We start from the raw sequence: 12,624 nt of genomic DNA, 5'->3' as shown, positions 1-12,624 counted from the left end.
TACTAATAAAATTTAACAATCAGGATTATTTAAATAAACCACTTACTAAAAAATTTTATGTAATTCACTAGGGCCGGTTTATCAATGCTCAGTTAAAAGTGTCTGTTAAGTAACTGTCAGATAAGGATAACTAGCAGTTAACGGAGGTAAAGTGTTTATCAATGCACGATGTTTCTTCCAGTTTCGTAGCTCGAAGTTTAGCTGTTACTCTCTTAAGTTGGTAACGCTCACCCCACTGGAAATGAGTTGTGATTGGTCAGTTCAAAACTACCCCGACCTTGAAAGTTCCATCAGATTCGATCCGCATTCGGTCTTCAACGGTATATCGCGTTTCACGTGATCAATCATGAAAAAGCAAAATTTAGCATTAGAAAAAAAGTATTGGAAATTAAAAATGAAACAAGTAGGTACACCTATAAATAAATACAGAGAGATCGAAAAAGAAATTAGTCAAAGTTGGCCATGCACCAAAAGGCGTTTGTCTTAGTTTAAAATAATTTTTTATTAATCGTCACGTTGACAAAATTAATTTGCACTGTTATCAAACGAAATTAAAGCTTTTTTGTTATTAGAATCTTCAGAAATGGGATAAATTTTAGACAAAATTGGAAAACGGTGATTTTAATTCATTCTTATGTGTTTTAAAAGTAGGCGTCATAATTCTAATTTTAAACTGTCAATTGGACATTTAAAAAAAAATAAATTACCCTACCACCGTGATTACGACAAACGGCTTGTCGTGCATGGCCTACTTCGATTAATTTCTTTTTCGATCTCGCGGTATTATTAGATAGGTTTTTAATTTTTGGTACCTACATTAGACCTGGAAAATAATCAGCTAATAATAAGTGTTTTTCTCATCTTTTCTCTGTTAATTTGTTGCACAACATAAGTCCTCATCAAAATATTGTTAAATTCATAACAGATTTATTTGGATTTGTTAGGTTATGTTGCCACTAACTGGTGGATAACGTTTTAACTGACAGTTTGAACTGTCAGTTAATTTATCAGGCACTTTGACCACCAGTTTTGAGCTAGCAGGTAATGATAAACAGGTTAACTCACAGACAAGCTTTAACTGCCAGTTACTTTAACTTAACTGCGCATTGATAAACCGGCCCTTAAATTAACAAGATTCATTATACTGTGAACTGGCGGAGAGTTAAAATATTTTCTTCCTTTAGGCCGTAATCGTCGTTATTACATCACTGAGGCGTTTCCTCGCAACTCTAAAGATTGATTACATCACTGAGGCATGTCCTCGCGACGCTTAAGATTGATTACATCACTGAGGCATATCCTCACAACGCTAAAGATTGATTACATCATCGATGTATTTCCTCGCAACGTTAAAATTTACCTCATCGAGGTTTTCCTCGCAATGCTAAAATTTACATCACCGAGACGTTTTTTTCTCGCAACTATGACTGGATATTTTTGTGTTTATTTATTATGTGTCTTGTTGGGGTAACCAGCTCACGGTATTCTAAACTGTCAAAGTAAATTGTTTTTTTGAAGTAACCAATCACTTGGATCATGATATAATTTAACATAATGTAAACTCTTTGTTTGAATCGTTGATAAAGTGTGGCTAGTATTAATGTCATGTAAATTTTGTTAACTTTGCAATTTTTCACCTCATACAATATTTCTCTATCTCACAGTTTTAACCTCAGTAATTTTCCTTTGTTCTATAATTTTCATTGGACGTAAATTTCATGCTCTGCAATTTTAACCTCACATAATATTTTTAGTTGCACAAGCACAAGTTTATTTCACACCAGATCTTTTGTTTTTATAAATCTTTGCTAGTTTTGTTTTATAAATATTTTGTTGATGAATGTTTCCATCGTATTAATTATTTGATGTCAACTTTCACAATCTCACATAAAATGTCTTTGTTGTTTAAAATTCCACAAGATTGTATAGCGAATTTAAATGTTGTTTATTGCTCTTTTGAAACTTTAACACTTGTTCATTTGTTGTTAATATCAGAGTTATAAGAGATTGAACATTTAAAATGGAATTGAGGTTAAATAACACAGAAAACATGGCAGAAGCGAAGTGCAGTTCCTAGTCGAGCTGGCGAAATTTATTGCGTCACCTGCACAAAGGGTACAGGTTTGGATAGATTCAGGGGCGATAGCTGATGTTGTAACGCTGTCGATTTGGCCCATTAATCGAGACCCAACTGCGGATCTGCGATCGTAACGGCCTATTCGTCATGGAGACATGCTTTGCGGTAGGCTTGCGATAGATAGAATACCGTGGGGGGGGGAGCCTCGACCGGTAGTCCCAAACTCCGCTTGTGCTAGAACGCCCTAGGGGTATTTTTGTTGTGTTCTTGTTAACTGCCATAATTTTAAATTTGACGCCACACGCTCGTTAATAACTTGTGTATTTGCATCCAGTTACTTTAATTCAGATTTTGCTTTGTTTCTATTAAATTTGTAATATTCAAATATTTGCATTGATTCCAAACATAAACGTAGGGTTTTTGCACTTGTTTGGTTTCCCATATATGTGTCTGTCAACTCGCGGTTGTCTCTTTCTTTGATATTTTTACGTGTTTCATTTGCAATGTATGTATTATATGTGGGTGAATAAACCATAGGGGGTTTTTGGGGCTGAGGAGTGAATGCTAGATGGCAAGCCCGTGTCGCCCCCTCCCAAAAATGTTGTGTATTATTTCTTGCGCTCTCTACTCGCACGCAGTAAGTGTATGCTCACTTGTATGAAAGAACGCCTTCCCGCCACTTTTCAAAAAAAAAAACACAACGTAGATTTCCATTCCCTTGATATTATGGAAAAATATAAGTTTCTACCAGAAAATATATCCAACGTCTACGAATCTGATCGCACTACAATACAAAAACAACCACAAAAATGTCTCGCTTCAAAAAGACGAAAACAAGTTGGAGCGGTGTCTAGTACTGAACGAGGGCAGCATTTAACTGTGGTATACTGTATAAATGCCATGGGCACGTTTGTGCCACCAGCCTTTACAATCCCAAGAAAAATAATGAAAAATGAGCTGATGGACAACGCTCCATATAGACAGCAAAGCTCATTTTCAACAAAACAGTTGGATGAGTTCGGAGATTTTTGTACAATGGCAATGGTCCGAACATTTTAGTTAGTTAATAGGAGTACAGTACACTAAAACTTCGAATGGAAACACGGTTCTCATCCTCTTTTTGGACGGCCATGGTAGTCACAAAAGAAGTGCTACCAATAAACGCTAAAGTTAATGGTGTGATATTGTATTGTTTCCTCATACATCGTACTCACTGTCTATAACCTCTGGATGTGTTTTTTTTTTCACTTCTTCAAACTTATTACGGCCAAGAAATTCAGACCTGGCTTAAGCAAAATCAAACACACATTTCCAAGTAGCTGCTCTTTTCAATAAAGCTTATTTGAAAGATGCTATACATCCGCAAATGCAATACACACTTTTGTCAAAACAGGAATATATCCCTTCGACAACAACATCTTTCCAGTGTGGATGTTCCAACCCTCTTCCACAACTGTTAGAGCGTTGAACTACCTAAATCAAGCTCTGGAACACCAGACCCTAGTGAAGCTGAATCTTGAACGTCTGGATTTCCCAAGCTAAATCCACGTCAGAAGATTTCTTTTACCCACGAAATGGAAGTTTAATAGTTTTCAAGAACTATCTCATCCATTGCCACAAGCTTCATCTAAAGCTTTAAAGAAAAGATTAAGAAAATTTAGCGAAAAAGGACATATATATAAATTCCACACCAGACATTGATGAACTGAAAAGGAAAGTAGAAAAAATGGCAACAAAGGAAGGGGAAATTTTATCAAGAAAAGCAAAAAAGAAGACTTTGGTTGAAGAAGAAAAGAATGATATGGGTGACGATGAAAAGGTTGAAGACACTGATGACGATGCTGCTTGTTTATACTGCAACGATGTGTTCTCTAGGTCTAAAACTAGAGAAACGTGGATTTCAGAAATATCGTTTCAGGTGTCACAGTAAGTGTGCTGGTGTAAAAAAAAACAAGCAATTCATATGCGAACTTGATTTATTTTGCTACAAGTTGTTAGTATAAGGAATTCACGTTCGGTAGATGTAACTAGATTTGGTAACTTTTTTTTTTAAGCTGTGTAACTGCGGACATAATTGTTCTAGTGTATAATGTATTACTGGAATGTCACAAAGTAGGTATCAAAAATGTGACATGTAAGTAAGTAAAGGTCAAATATCGAAAATGTGATGGTTTTGTGGTAATCTGGTGAATCTATTTTTGAACCAAGGAGAAAATCGCATCCCTCTAAAAGCCCAAAGAGGAACCCGCATGTAAAATTTTGAATCTTTTCCCTTCACTAGTTTTTTTTAGGAGGACAAGCTTTGATGTCATCATCATGGATCCACAATTTCACCATGGATCCGTTCTGGTATATCCATGTCTCATCCAAGAAAATGAAAAGTAAATCTTCACCACAATCACGCAATTGGAGATAGGTACCGCCTTAGAAATTTGATTCTGGCAGCTATAACGTGTTTAAAATGTGAAAAACTTCGCCTTCGGAAACCTAAATTTATACGTGTATTACTTACAATTATTTTCAAAGCCGAGAGTGTTTTACCTCTTACAAAACAATAACGATTATATAAAACTTAAAAACCAATTGTAGAACGGAACCAACAAAGCATGTAGGTATATAAATCTGCGCAGTCGTCTTTCTGATTCTGATTATAATATTAACGGCACAAGCGCCGCTGTATCTGTATTATTTTAAAATTCGAAAAACACTCGACAACACTAGCGAACTTTACGGAGAATATTTCTGCCACCAGTTTAACTGTTTCCGTTTTACCCAATTTTTTGAAAACCACGAAATATTTCTTGTTTCTTTACCTTTAAAATGAGTTTTCTCGTGATTACTTTTATGGAAATTGTTTCCATGCTGTATTTAAGGATTTTCTTGAAACGAAGCGTGTTGAAATTAGAAAAACTTCGTTTTTTTTCCACACAATTCAGATTTGACATTTGAATTAGAAAATTAGACAGTTGATGCCAATCTTAAATTTCTAGTGATCTTAAGATTGCAACTTAACCACAGAAAAGTTTCTGTCAGTTACTTCTACCGAACGTGAATGCTTATTAGTCTTTTATATTAAATAGGATATTCTATGTATTACTTTGATAGTAGCCTCCCAATACTTCATAAAAATTAAAATTACTTCAAAAAACCTAAAAATTTAGGGTGTGCCATCTTAAAAAGGGTACTGCCTATTATAATGGCACACTTCATGGTTTTTGGTTCCAATTTTTTTTTCAAAAAAAGTATTGAATGTATTGAAAATTTGATGATCAATTGATCAATGTCTATACAATAATTGCTTATTTAAATTGCCCCAGAGAAAATCCTAAATGGTATAGTATTGATGAGGTTATTATAAAAAGGTGTCAAAGTATATCATCATACGCAGGTTTCCCCTATATCAAAGAAAATGTGCCGTATTTACACATTCCCACTACCGATAATACCACGAATCAAATATGTATCGACATTTTACGAAAATATTTTTCATCTTATTCTTTTGTTTTTTGTAATCATAAACAAGGACATGTAGATATTATAATTTGAGAAACATGCTGACGATCCCCCAAGCGGGTGTTAAATGTTCTATGTAGTACTGCCCCTGTTTGTTTTCTACATACTTAATTTAATTAAATGTAAAACTGTAAATTAAAAAATATTTGCAAATGGATATGCATGACTGTGTAAGAAACTGGACTAATGGCGAAGGAAAAAAATTCAAATAGGATAAAATGTGATTCTTTTTGAGTCATTAGCATTAACGAGTGTGTATGTATGTATGTACTATGTTCTATGTAGCACTTATTTAACAGAGTCGTATCTTGGGTTGCCTACTGATCACAGTCAATTTGAACTGACTTCTGTCACTGTCAAGAATGTCAAACCAAGTTTCATTGATCGAGTCTGTCATGTATAGAATGTGCAAATGTGAGGTTACAGCAATCCACATAAACTTGTTTTTTAATATTTAGGAATTTAGAAGTACTTTATAACATTTATAATTGAATAAGAATAAAAAAAAATGGTTTTTTACTTCGAAAGTAACGTAGTTTCACCCCCTGCTATTCTTTTTATGGGTATTGACAAGTACGAAAGTAAGTAATTCAGAAAAAATTGAGAGAGTCATTTACTTTTAATATTTTTAGACGAAGATCTGATTAAATGGGGATGGCCAGAAGATGTTTGGTTTCATGTAGACAAAGTATCATCGGCACATGTGTACTTGAGATTACGACAAGTAATGTTACGCATAAAATATAAATTAATAGTGTCTAATAAAATTTTTGATTTTAGGGTCAAACAATTGATGATATTCCAACATCTGTACTGGAAGACGCAGCTCAGCTAGTTAAAGCTAACAGCATTACAGGAAACAAAATGAACGACATTGATGTGGTTTACACTATGTGGTCTAATTTGAAAAAGACACCTGCCATGGAAGTAGGGCAAGTTGGTTTCCATAAAGACAAAGAAGTGCGGAAAATTAAAGTGGCAAAACGAATTAATGAAATTGTTAATAGACTGAATAAGACAAAAAAAGAGGAGCATCCAGGTTGTATTTTTGATCAAAAATTTTGATTACTGGAATTTTTTTCTTACAGATTTTCGCAGTGAAAGAGAGAAAAGAGATAGATTAGAAAGAGAGGATAAAAAGAAATTACTAAGGGAACAAAAAGAAAGGGAGAAAGAAGATGAAAAACGGAAAAAAGAAGAAACAGAGTTAAAAAGTTACAATTCCCTAATGAGCTCAGAAAATATGTCCAAGTATGATGATGGTAATGATTCAGATGATTTCATGTAACTTAACTCACAAGAAAACAGCATGTAAATACAAAAATTATTAAAAATAAGTTTATAAAAAAATAAAACTATACATTAGTCACTTTAATTTTATATTAACGGCACTTAAAGAATCGATAATCCAACTAGGATAGTTTTTAGTGGGGTAGACTTGCAGCATGAAGTCCCGTACAAAATCGGGAAATTTGCCTTTGGTTATACTTTGTCTTATATCCTTCATTAAATTCATTTGAAACACTATATTGTGCTCTGTAAGAAGGTGACACGCCACTGGTAATACTGTTACAATTCCACTCAAATATGCCCTTGTGTAATTCTTGCAAGTATTACATGGACAATTCTCATCTATTGGCCTAAAATCCTTCTTAAATTGCTCTTTCTTCAAATTCAGTTGTCCTTTTCTAGTTAATGCACACCCAAATCTCTAAAACTTATGAAATAACAATAGTGCTGATTAAAATTAACAATTTACCGCTGTCCTGGTGGGGAACACGCAGTCAAACATATCCACTCCTAAAGCACAGCAAACAACCAAATCTTCTGCAAAACCTACACCCATTAGATACCGCGGTTTATTTTTTGGTAAAATATTTGTCGATAAATGAACCATTTTCCAAAAATCATCTTTACTCTCTCCTCCGCTGGAAAAAAATATTTTTTAGTACTCAGGCATCCACCTCCTGTTCAGATTGTAAGATTCAGAGTGAGCAAAGAAAATGGCGAAATAGGGTAAATTTCGTGTATTTACCCATTTTTCATAAACACATTTTCACAAGGTCTATTTTTTTGATCATGTTTATACCTTATCATATTCACTTGTAACACAAATTGTTACAATGATACAACCACAAGATATTGTTAAAAGTGTAAACATATTGTTCTTCAAAACTTGATGCATCAAATAATTTTCAAAAATGATTAACTCACATTTATTAGTAAGATCGCAATTCAAAAATGTCTATGCAACTGAAATGTTAATAAAATATTTATAGTAGTATGATTATACATATTTTCAGATCTTACCAAAAGTTATGCTTGGTACAATATATATGAATAATAATTATTATTTCTGCCAATTATTTTTAAATAAAAAAACAGAAATGCATATATTACATATAGAACACTATACCTAAGTCCACCTATAGCAAATCCACGAACATCTCTTTCAATGTGATCTTTTGCACTTTTTTCTCTCAAGTCCTCATAAAGAGTACCTTGTACTATTGGAAAGATGTTTTGAGTGTCTGGGTTTTGATGTGCCTTCAAACATCTGTCTAGCCATCTAGTTGTCCTACATTTTGAAAAACAATCATCAAATAGAAACCAAAAAATTATAACTACACAACCTATACACAGATTCTTCTATTCTTTCTTTATCAGGATTTGTGGTCTTGACAACATCATCTAATTGCATAATAATATCTGCGCCGATTGCGTTTTGAATTTCAATTGAATGTTCAGGCGTTAACATAACTTCTGCTTTTTGATCATTAAGTGATTGAAAACGGACACCGTCTTCTGTAATTTCTGCTAATTTCAGTAAAGACACCATCTGGAAACCACCAGAGTCGGTTAATAAGCAACCATTCCAGTTCATAAATTTATGCAAACCTCCTGCTTTTTGTAGGATTTCAGTGCCCTATTAAATAAAAAAAAAATAATACTTTGACTGCAGATAAGCAGAAACAATAAAAAAGCAGTTGAATAATTATTCACACAAACTGTAGCCATCAACATCATAGCATACATTTAAGCTTTAAAATGTTCTGGTTCAGTTTGTCTCATAAGTGTTGCTACTGTAGTTTTCAGTAATTAAACTTTTTACACGTTAATAGTTATGTATGAAGGATTCTTCAACCAATCCATAATGTACTCAAATTACCGGTTTTGTCCCCAAGTGATAAGTATTGGCCAACATGATTTGCAGACCAAGTTCTTCTAATTGTTCAGGCAACATTCCTTTTAGAGTACCCTATAATTATACTTATGAACAACAAAGTGATGACTTCTTAAAGATGTACCTGTGTTCCAACTGGCATAAATACTGGCAAGTCCACTGGACCATGTGGGAGAATCATACGACTTACACGGGCTTTGGAAGTGCCACATTCCGTCAAAATGCTAAAAACTAGTGGACTTTTTGTTGTCATTCTAACAGTTTATGTTAAGATCGATTGTTTTAAAACTTTTACTACAACAATCATACAACTTTTTTATTACTGATCGATGTCAGTGTTTGAGGTTAGTCCACCGAACCGATCTTGCTCACACCGTGCACAACACCGATCTGTCATTTTAGGACGTTTTATAATAAAAAATAAGGAAGCGTTTACGGCAACTGAATAACGCAATACGCATTTACAAAACAAACGCTATGTTACAAATTACGTTACTACGTTTACGTTGTGTTGGGTCATCCTCACTTATCAATAAACGTTTACATTGGTCTGTGGTCATTCTCATTCACGGTTGAAATATAATAGTAGTTAATTATACGTCTAGCTAGCCCCCTAGTATGTTTTTGCCTGTAGTTTAATAACCTACATACACATTTTATTTTTACTTATATTTAGAAGTTACTAAAAAAATTAAATTCGCAAAATCAATTAGTGTGAAGTTATTTTGGAGATTTATTTAGATATTTAAACGAATTCTTGAAATTCTCTAAATTTCACCAAATTATTCTGAAATTTTCCGAAAGTATTTTCACTTTTTTACAGGTGGTTGTAAGTAAATATAGTATACCTGCTGGCCTCCAGAATATTGTACGTTATGGTTTTAACTTTTTAAGTATTTTGCAGCCGATCCTTCATAAAACTCGACAGCTGTAAACCCCAGCACCTGCCACCATCAAAGGGATATACAAAGGGCCGTATTTCTACTGCCCTCTCAAGCAGGCGGATTCCTGACACCCCGCTGTGCTGGGTTATTCAAATTGTGTAAAAGTTAAACTGCAATAATTACCTAAGTAATAAAAACACTATATTTTGGCGGCTACAATAGTCCCAAAACATTTTTATTCTCGTAAACTTTTGCGATTCTACCCTTAAGTATATGTATAAATCCCAGCCCCGGTATTTTAAACCCATCAAAAATGAATGGGCATGCTACCCTGTAGTCCTGCAGGTACGTGTCGGGTCTCGACTAGACTAAGCTGGCACGCGTTACATTTATGGTTGGGAGGTTGGGGTTGGACTAATTAAAGTTTGTCTAGAATTATAAGAATTTTATGGACTCCCCTTTTCGAACCGCAGCTTTTCCAAGAAATGCCTGCCAGACTGCCTGGCAGAACTTGGGTGCATTGGCTTTCCCCTGAGAAGCTCTTTAGCTGTACAATAAAATTGACAGCAGGGCTGTAAAAAGAATTAACTTTGGGAGTTCATAAAATTCTTATAATTCTAGACAAACTTTACCCTTACCGGCTGTAGGTAAGTTGTCTCCCAGTAGTCGAGGTGACAAAAAGGGTATGGGGAAATTCTCTCCCGGTTACGCAGATTAAGGTCAATGGGCGGCACCGTCGAGACTGTCCAATAATATACACGAATGTACTTCACCAAAAAAAAAAAAAACTGTTTTTATTGAAAAGAATTAGTACATGTAACATCCACGCCACAAATAAGTTATGCGCATGTCCAAATTATACTTTTTTGTATAACATTTATATTTAATTTACAAATACATATAATTATGTATTTATCTACAACCTAAGCCAATAAAAAAATATGTGTATACATTTATCTACAAAAATATCACATTGGTACACAGGTACATTTGCAATAAGAGCAAAAAATATATTTTTTTTTTTGTATAACATTTACAATTAATTCACAAGTACATATATGTATTTATTTACGATCTAAGCCAATGAATAAATAACATACATTTATTTACAAAAATATTACATTGATGCACAGGTAGATAATGGGTGATATGAATAAAGCTGAGTAGACGCTCATACTCGAAGTACGAAGTACTTACTTAAGTATTAGCGAGTAATTGTTCTTATATACCTAAGCATGTACTGACAGTACATAGAGTCAATGCACAGGTATGTACGAGCAAATACTCGCTAATACTCAAGTAGGTACTTCGTACTTTGAGTATGAGCATCTACTCAGTTTTATTCATACCACCCAATATGTATGCAAGAGTCAAAAATATTTTTTTTTATAACATTTACAATTAATTTGCAAGTACATAGCATATGGATTAATCTACAATCTAATCAGTCAACAAAAAAACATATGTACACTTATTTAGAAAAATATCACTTGATACACAGATACATATGTAAAAGTCAAAAATTTTGTTTTATTTAGGTACATCTGTACATCAATTTGAATTATATTTTAAAAAATAAACATTATAATCTCAAATTTTTCTAGGTTTATATTTATATGAAACAATTTTTATAAACTCCAACATTGTTATGTCATGTCTGGCTAAGTTTTCAATTTTTTCTTCTACGAAGGTAATTCTTTCTAGATATTTCTTATCATAAATGACTTTACTTTGATTCACACCTATTTGTCTAATATATGAGTTTACTTGAAAATTATTTAAAACATCTATAAAAGTGTTAATATTGGGATGCGTTGTATAAAAACTCGCATTCAGTTTCGAATGAAAAGACTCACAAGCATCGGTTGTTCTTTTCATTGAGGAAGAATGTTCTGCCCACATTTCAGGAGGGAAAAGAGAATTTTCGTCAATATAATTGTTCACTAGATAATCTGCAAATTTGATGACACTAGGAGAAGTAGGTTGGATAGCCCCTAACTCTATGCCAAAGCAATCTCCTACATCCTCAGGTTTCAAAAACGGCAAACCGAAGATGTAAGAAAGGTACTTAGAAATTTCAGTATCTCTTTGGCAATACTGAGATGCAAGACCAAGATCTTGAATTTTTCTGTACCAAGATTGCGCTAGATGAAAACGACATCCACGAATGACAATCTTGGGGAATACTTCTCGGGCAGCTTGATGTATAGCGATTTCAAAATCAGCTGTTATTCGTGTAGGCAAAAACTTTCTATCTAATTTTGCACATTCTTCTTCAATCGCTTGAAATGTTATTTTGTAACTTCCCGATTCTTTGTTCGGTAACAACACAAATACAAGAGGAACATAATGTCCATTTTTTAAGCCAAAAATTGTAAAAAGCTGTGTGAAGTGTTTTGGGCAGTATTGAAATGTGCCATCAACGTAAATTTTACTACCCTATGATAAAACAAAACAACTCCACCTTTTTGTAGAACCACCAGATAACATTTTTTGAAACGCAAACTTGAAATTATCGACAAGTAATAATTCCTTGCCTTTTTCACTAATGTCATTTTCGATGAAACGGAGTCCAATTTACACAACTAAATTAAAAGAAAAATCCTTGCTGTTCGGATTATTATTAGTGGACTGTTGAGTTTATTTGGTCCGACTTTGCTGTTTTATCCAATAATAATTTAATGATAATATTGTTTCGATGATCGGTGATTAAAATCGGCGTGGGTTTTAAATTCATCAATTTATTTCTTAGTAACTCGATTTTACACGACTAATTACACAGCGATTATGTACAAAATAATTCTGGCGCAAGTTGACTGACTTCTTTCAACATACGCTAGACTCGACTCGCCTGAATAATCGTTCCCAAAGATGGCTTCTATTTAACCCATAGTTCCGTGATCGAGGTATTTCTGGAAAACCCATCGCGACTTACGCTTCCAGGTTTTTCTTTAGCAAACGTCGCC

At 33.7% G+C, this 12,624-nt stretch overlaps 2 protein-coding genes across 2 annotated transcripts; one reads left to right on the top strand and one right to left on the bottom strand.

The window, feature by feature from the left end:
* The first annotated feature begins 5,968 nt into the window (after positions 1–5,968).
* LOC135122417 (coiled-coil domain-containing protein 25) lies at positions 5,969–6,959 on the top strand. The gene is made up of 4 exons (XM_064046592.1): positions 5,969–6,171; positions 6,223–6,314; positions 6,371–6,629; positions 6,679–6,959. The coding sequence occupies exons 1-4, from the start codon at positions 6,099–6,101 to the stop codon at positions 6,876–6,878; spliced, it is 624 nt and encodes a 207-aa protein (XP_063902662.1). The 5' UTR covers positions 5,969–6,098; the 3' UTR covers positions 6,879–6,959.
* LOC135122409 (queuine tRNA-ribosyltransferase catalytic subunit) lies at positions 6,903–9,282 on the bottom strand. Its single transcript, XM_064046580.1, has 6 exons — positions 8,899–9,282; positions 8,760–8,849; positions 8,224–8,516; positions 8,007–8,168; positions 7,350–7,518; positions 6,903–7,301 (listed from the first exon to the last, which is right to left on the bottom strand). Exons 1-6 carry the CDS (start codon positions 9,025–9,027, stop codon positions 6,957–6,959), a joined length of 1,188 nt encoding a protein of 395 aa, XP_063902650.1. The 5' UTR covers positions 9,028–9,282; the 3' UTR covers positions 6,903–6,956.
* Positions 9,283–12,624: the final 3,342 nt, after the last annotated feature.

Source organism: Zophobas morio, unplaced genomic scaffold, assembly GCF_036711695.1.
Source record: "Zophobas morio isolate AGI-343-1 ecotype UQ-CSIRO unplaced genomic scaffold, CSIRO_AGI_Zmor_V1 ptg000005l, whole genome shotgun sequence".
NCBI lineage: Eukaryota > Metazoa > Arthropoda > Insecta > Coleoptera > Tenebrionidae > Zophobas > Zophobas morio.
The sequence above is the reverse complement of the archived record's forward strand: the minus strand, read 5'-3'. Positions and strand labels throughout refer to the sequence as shown.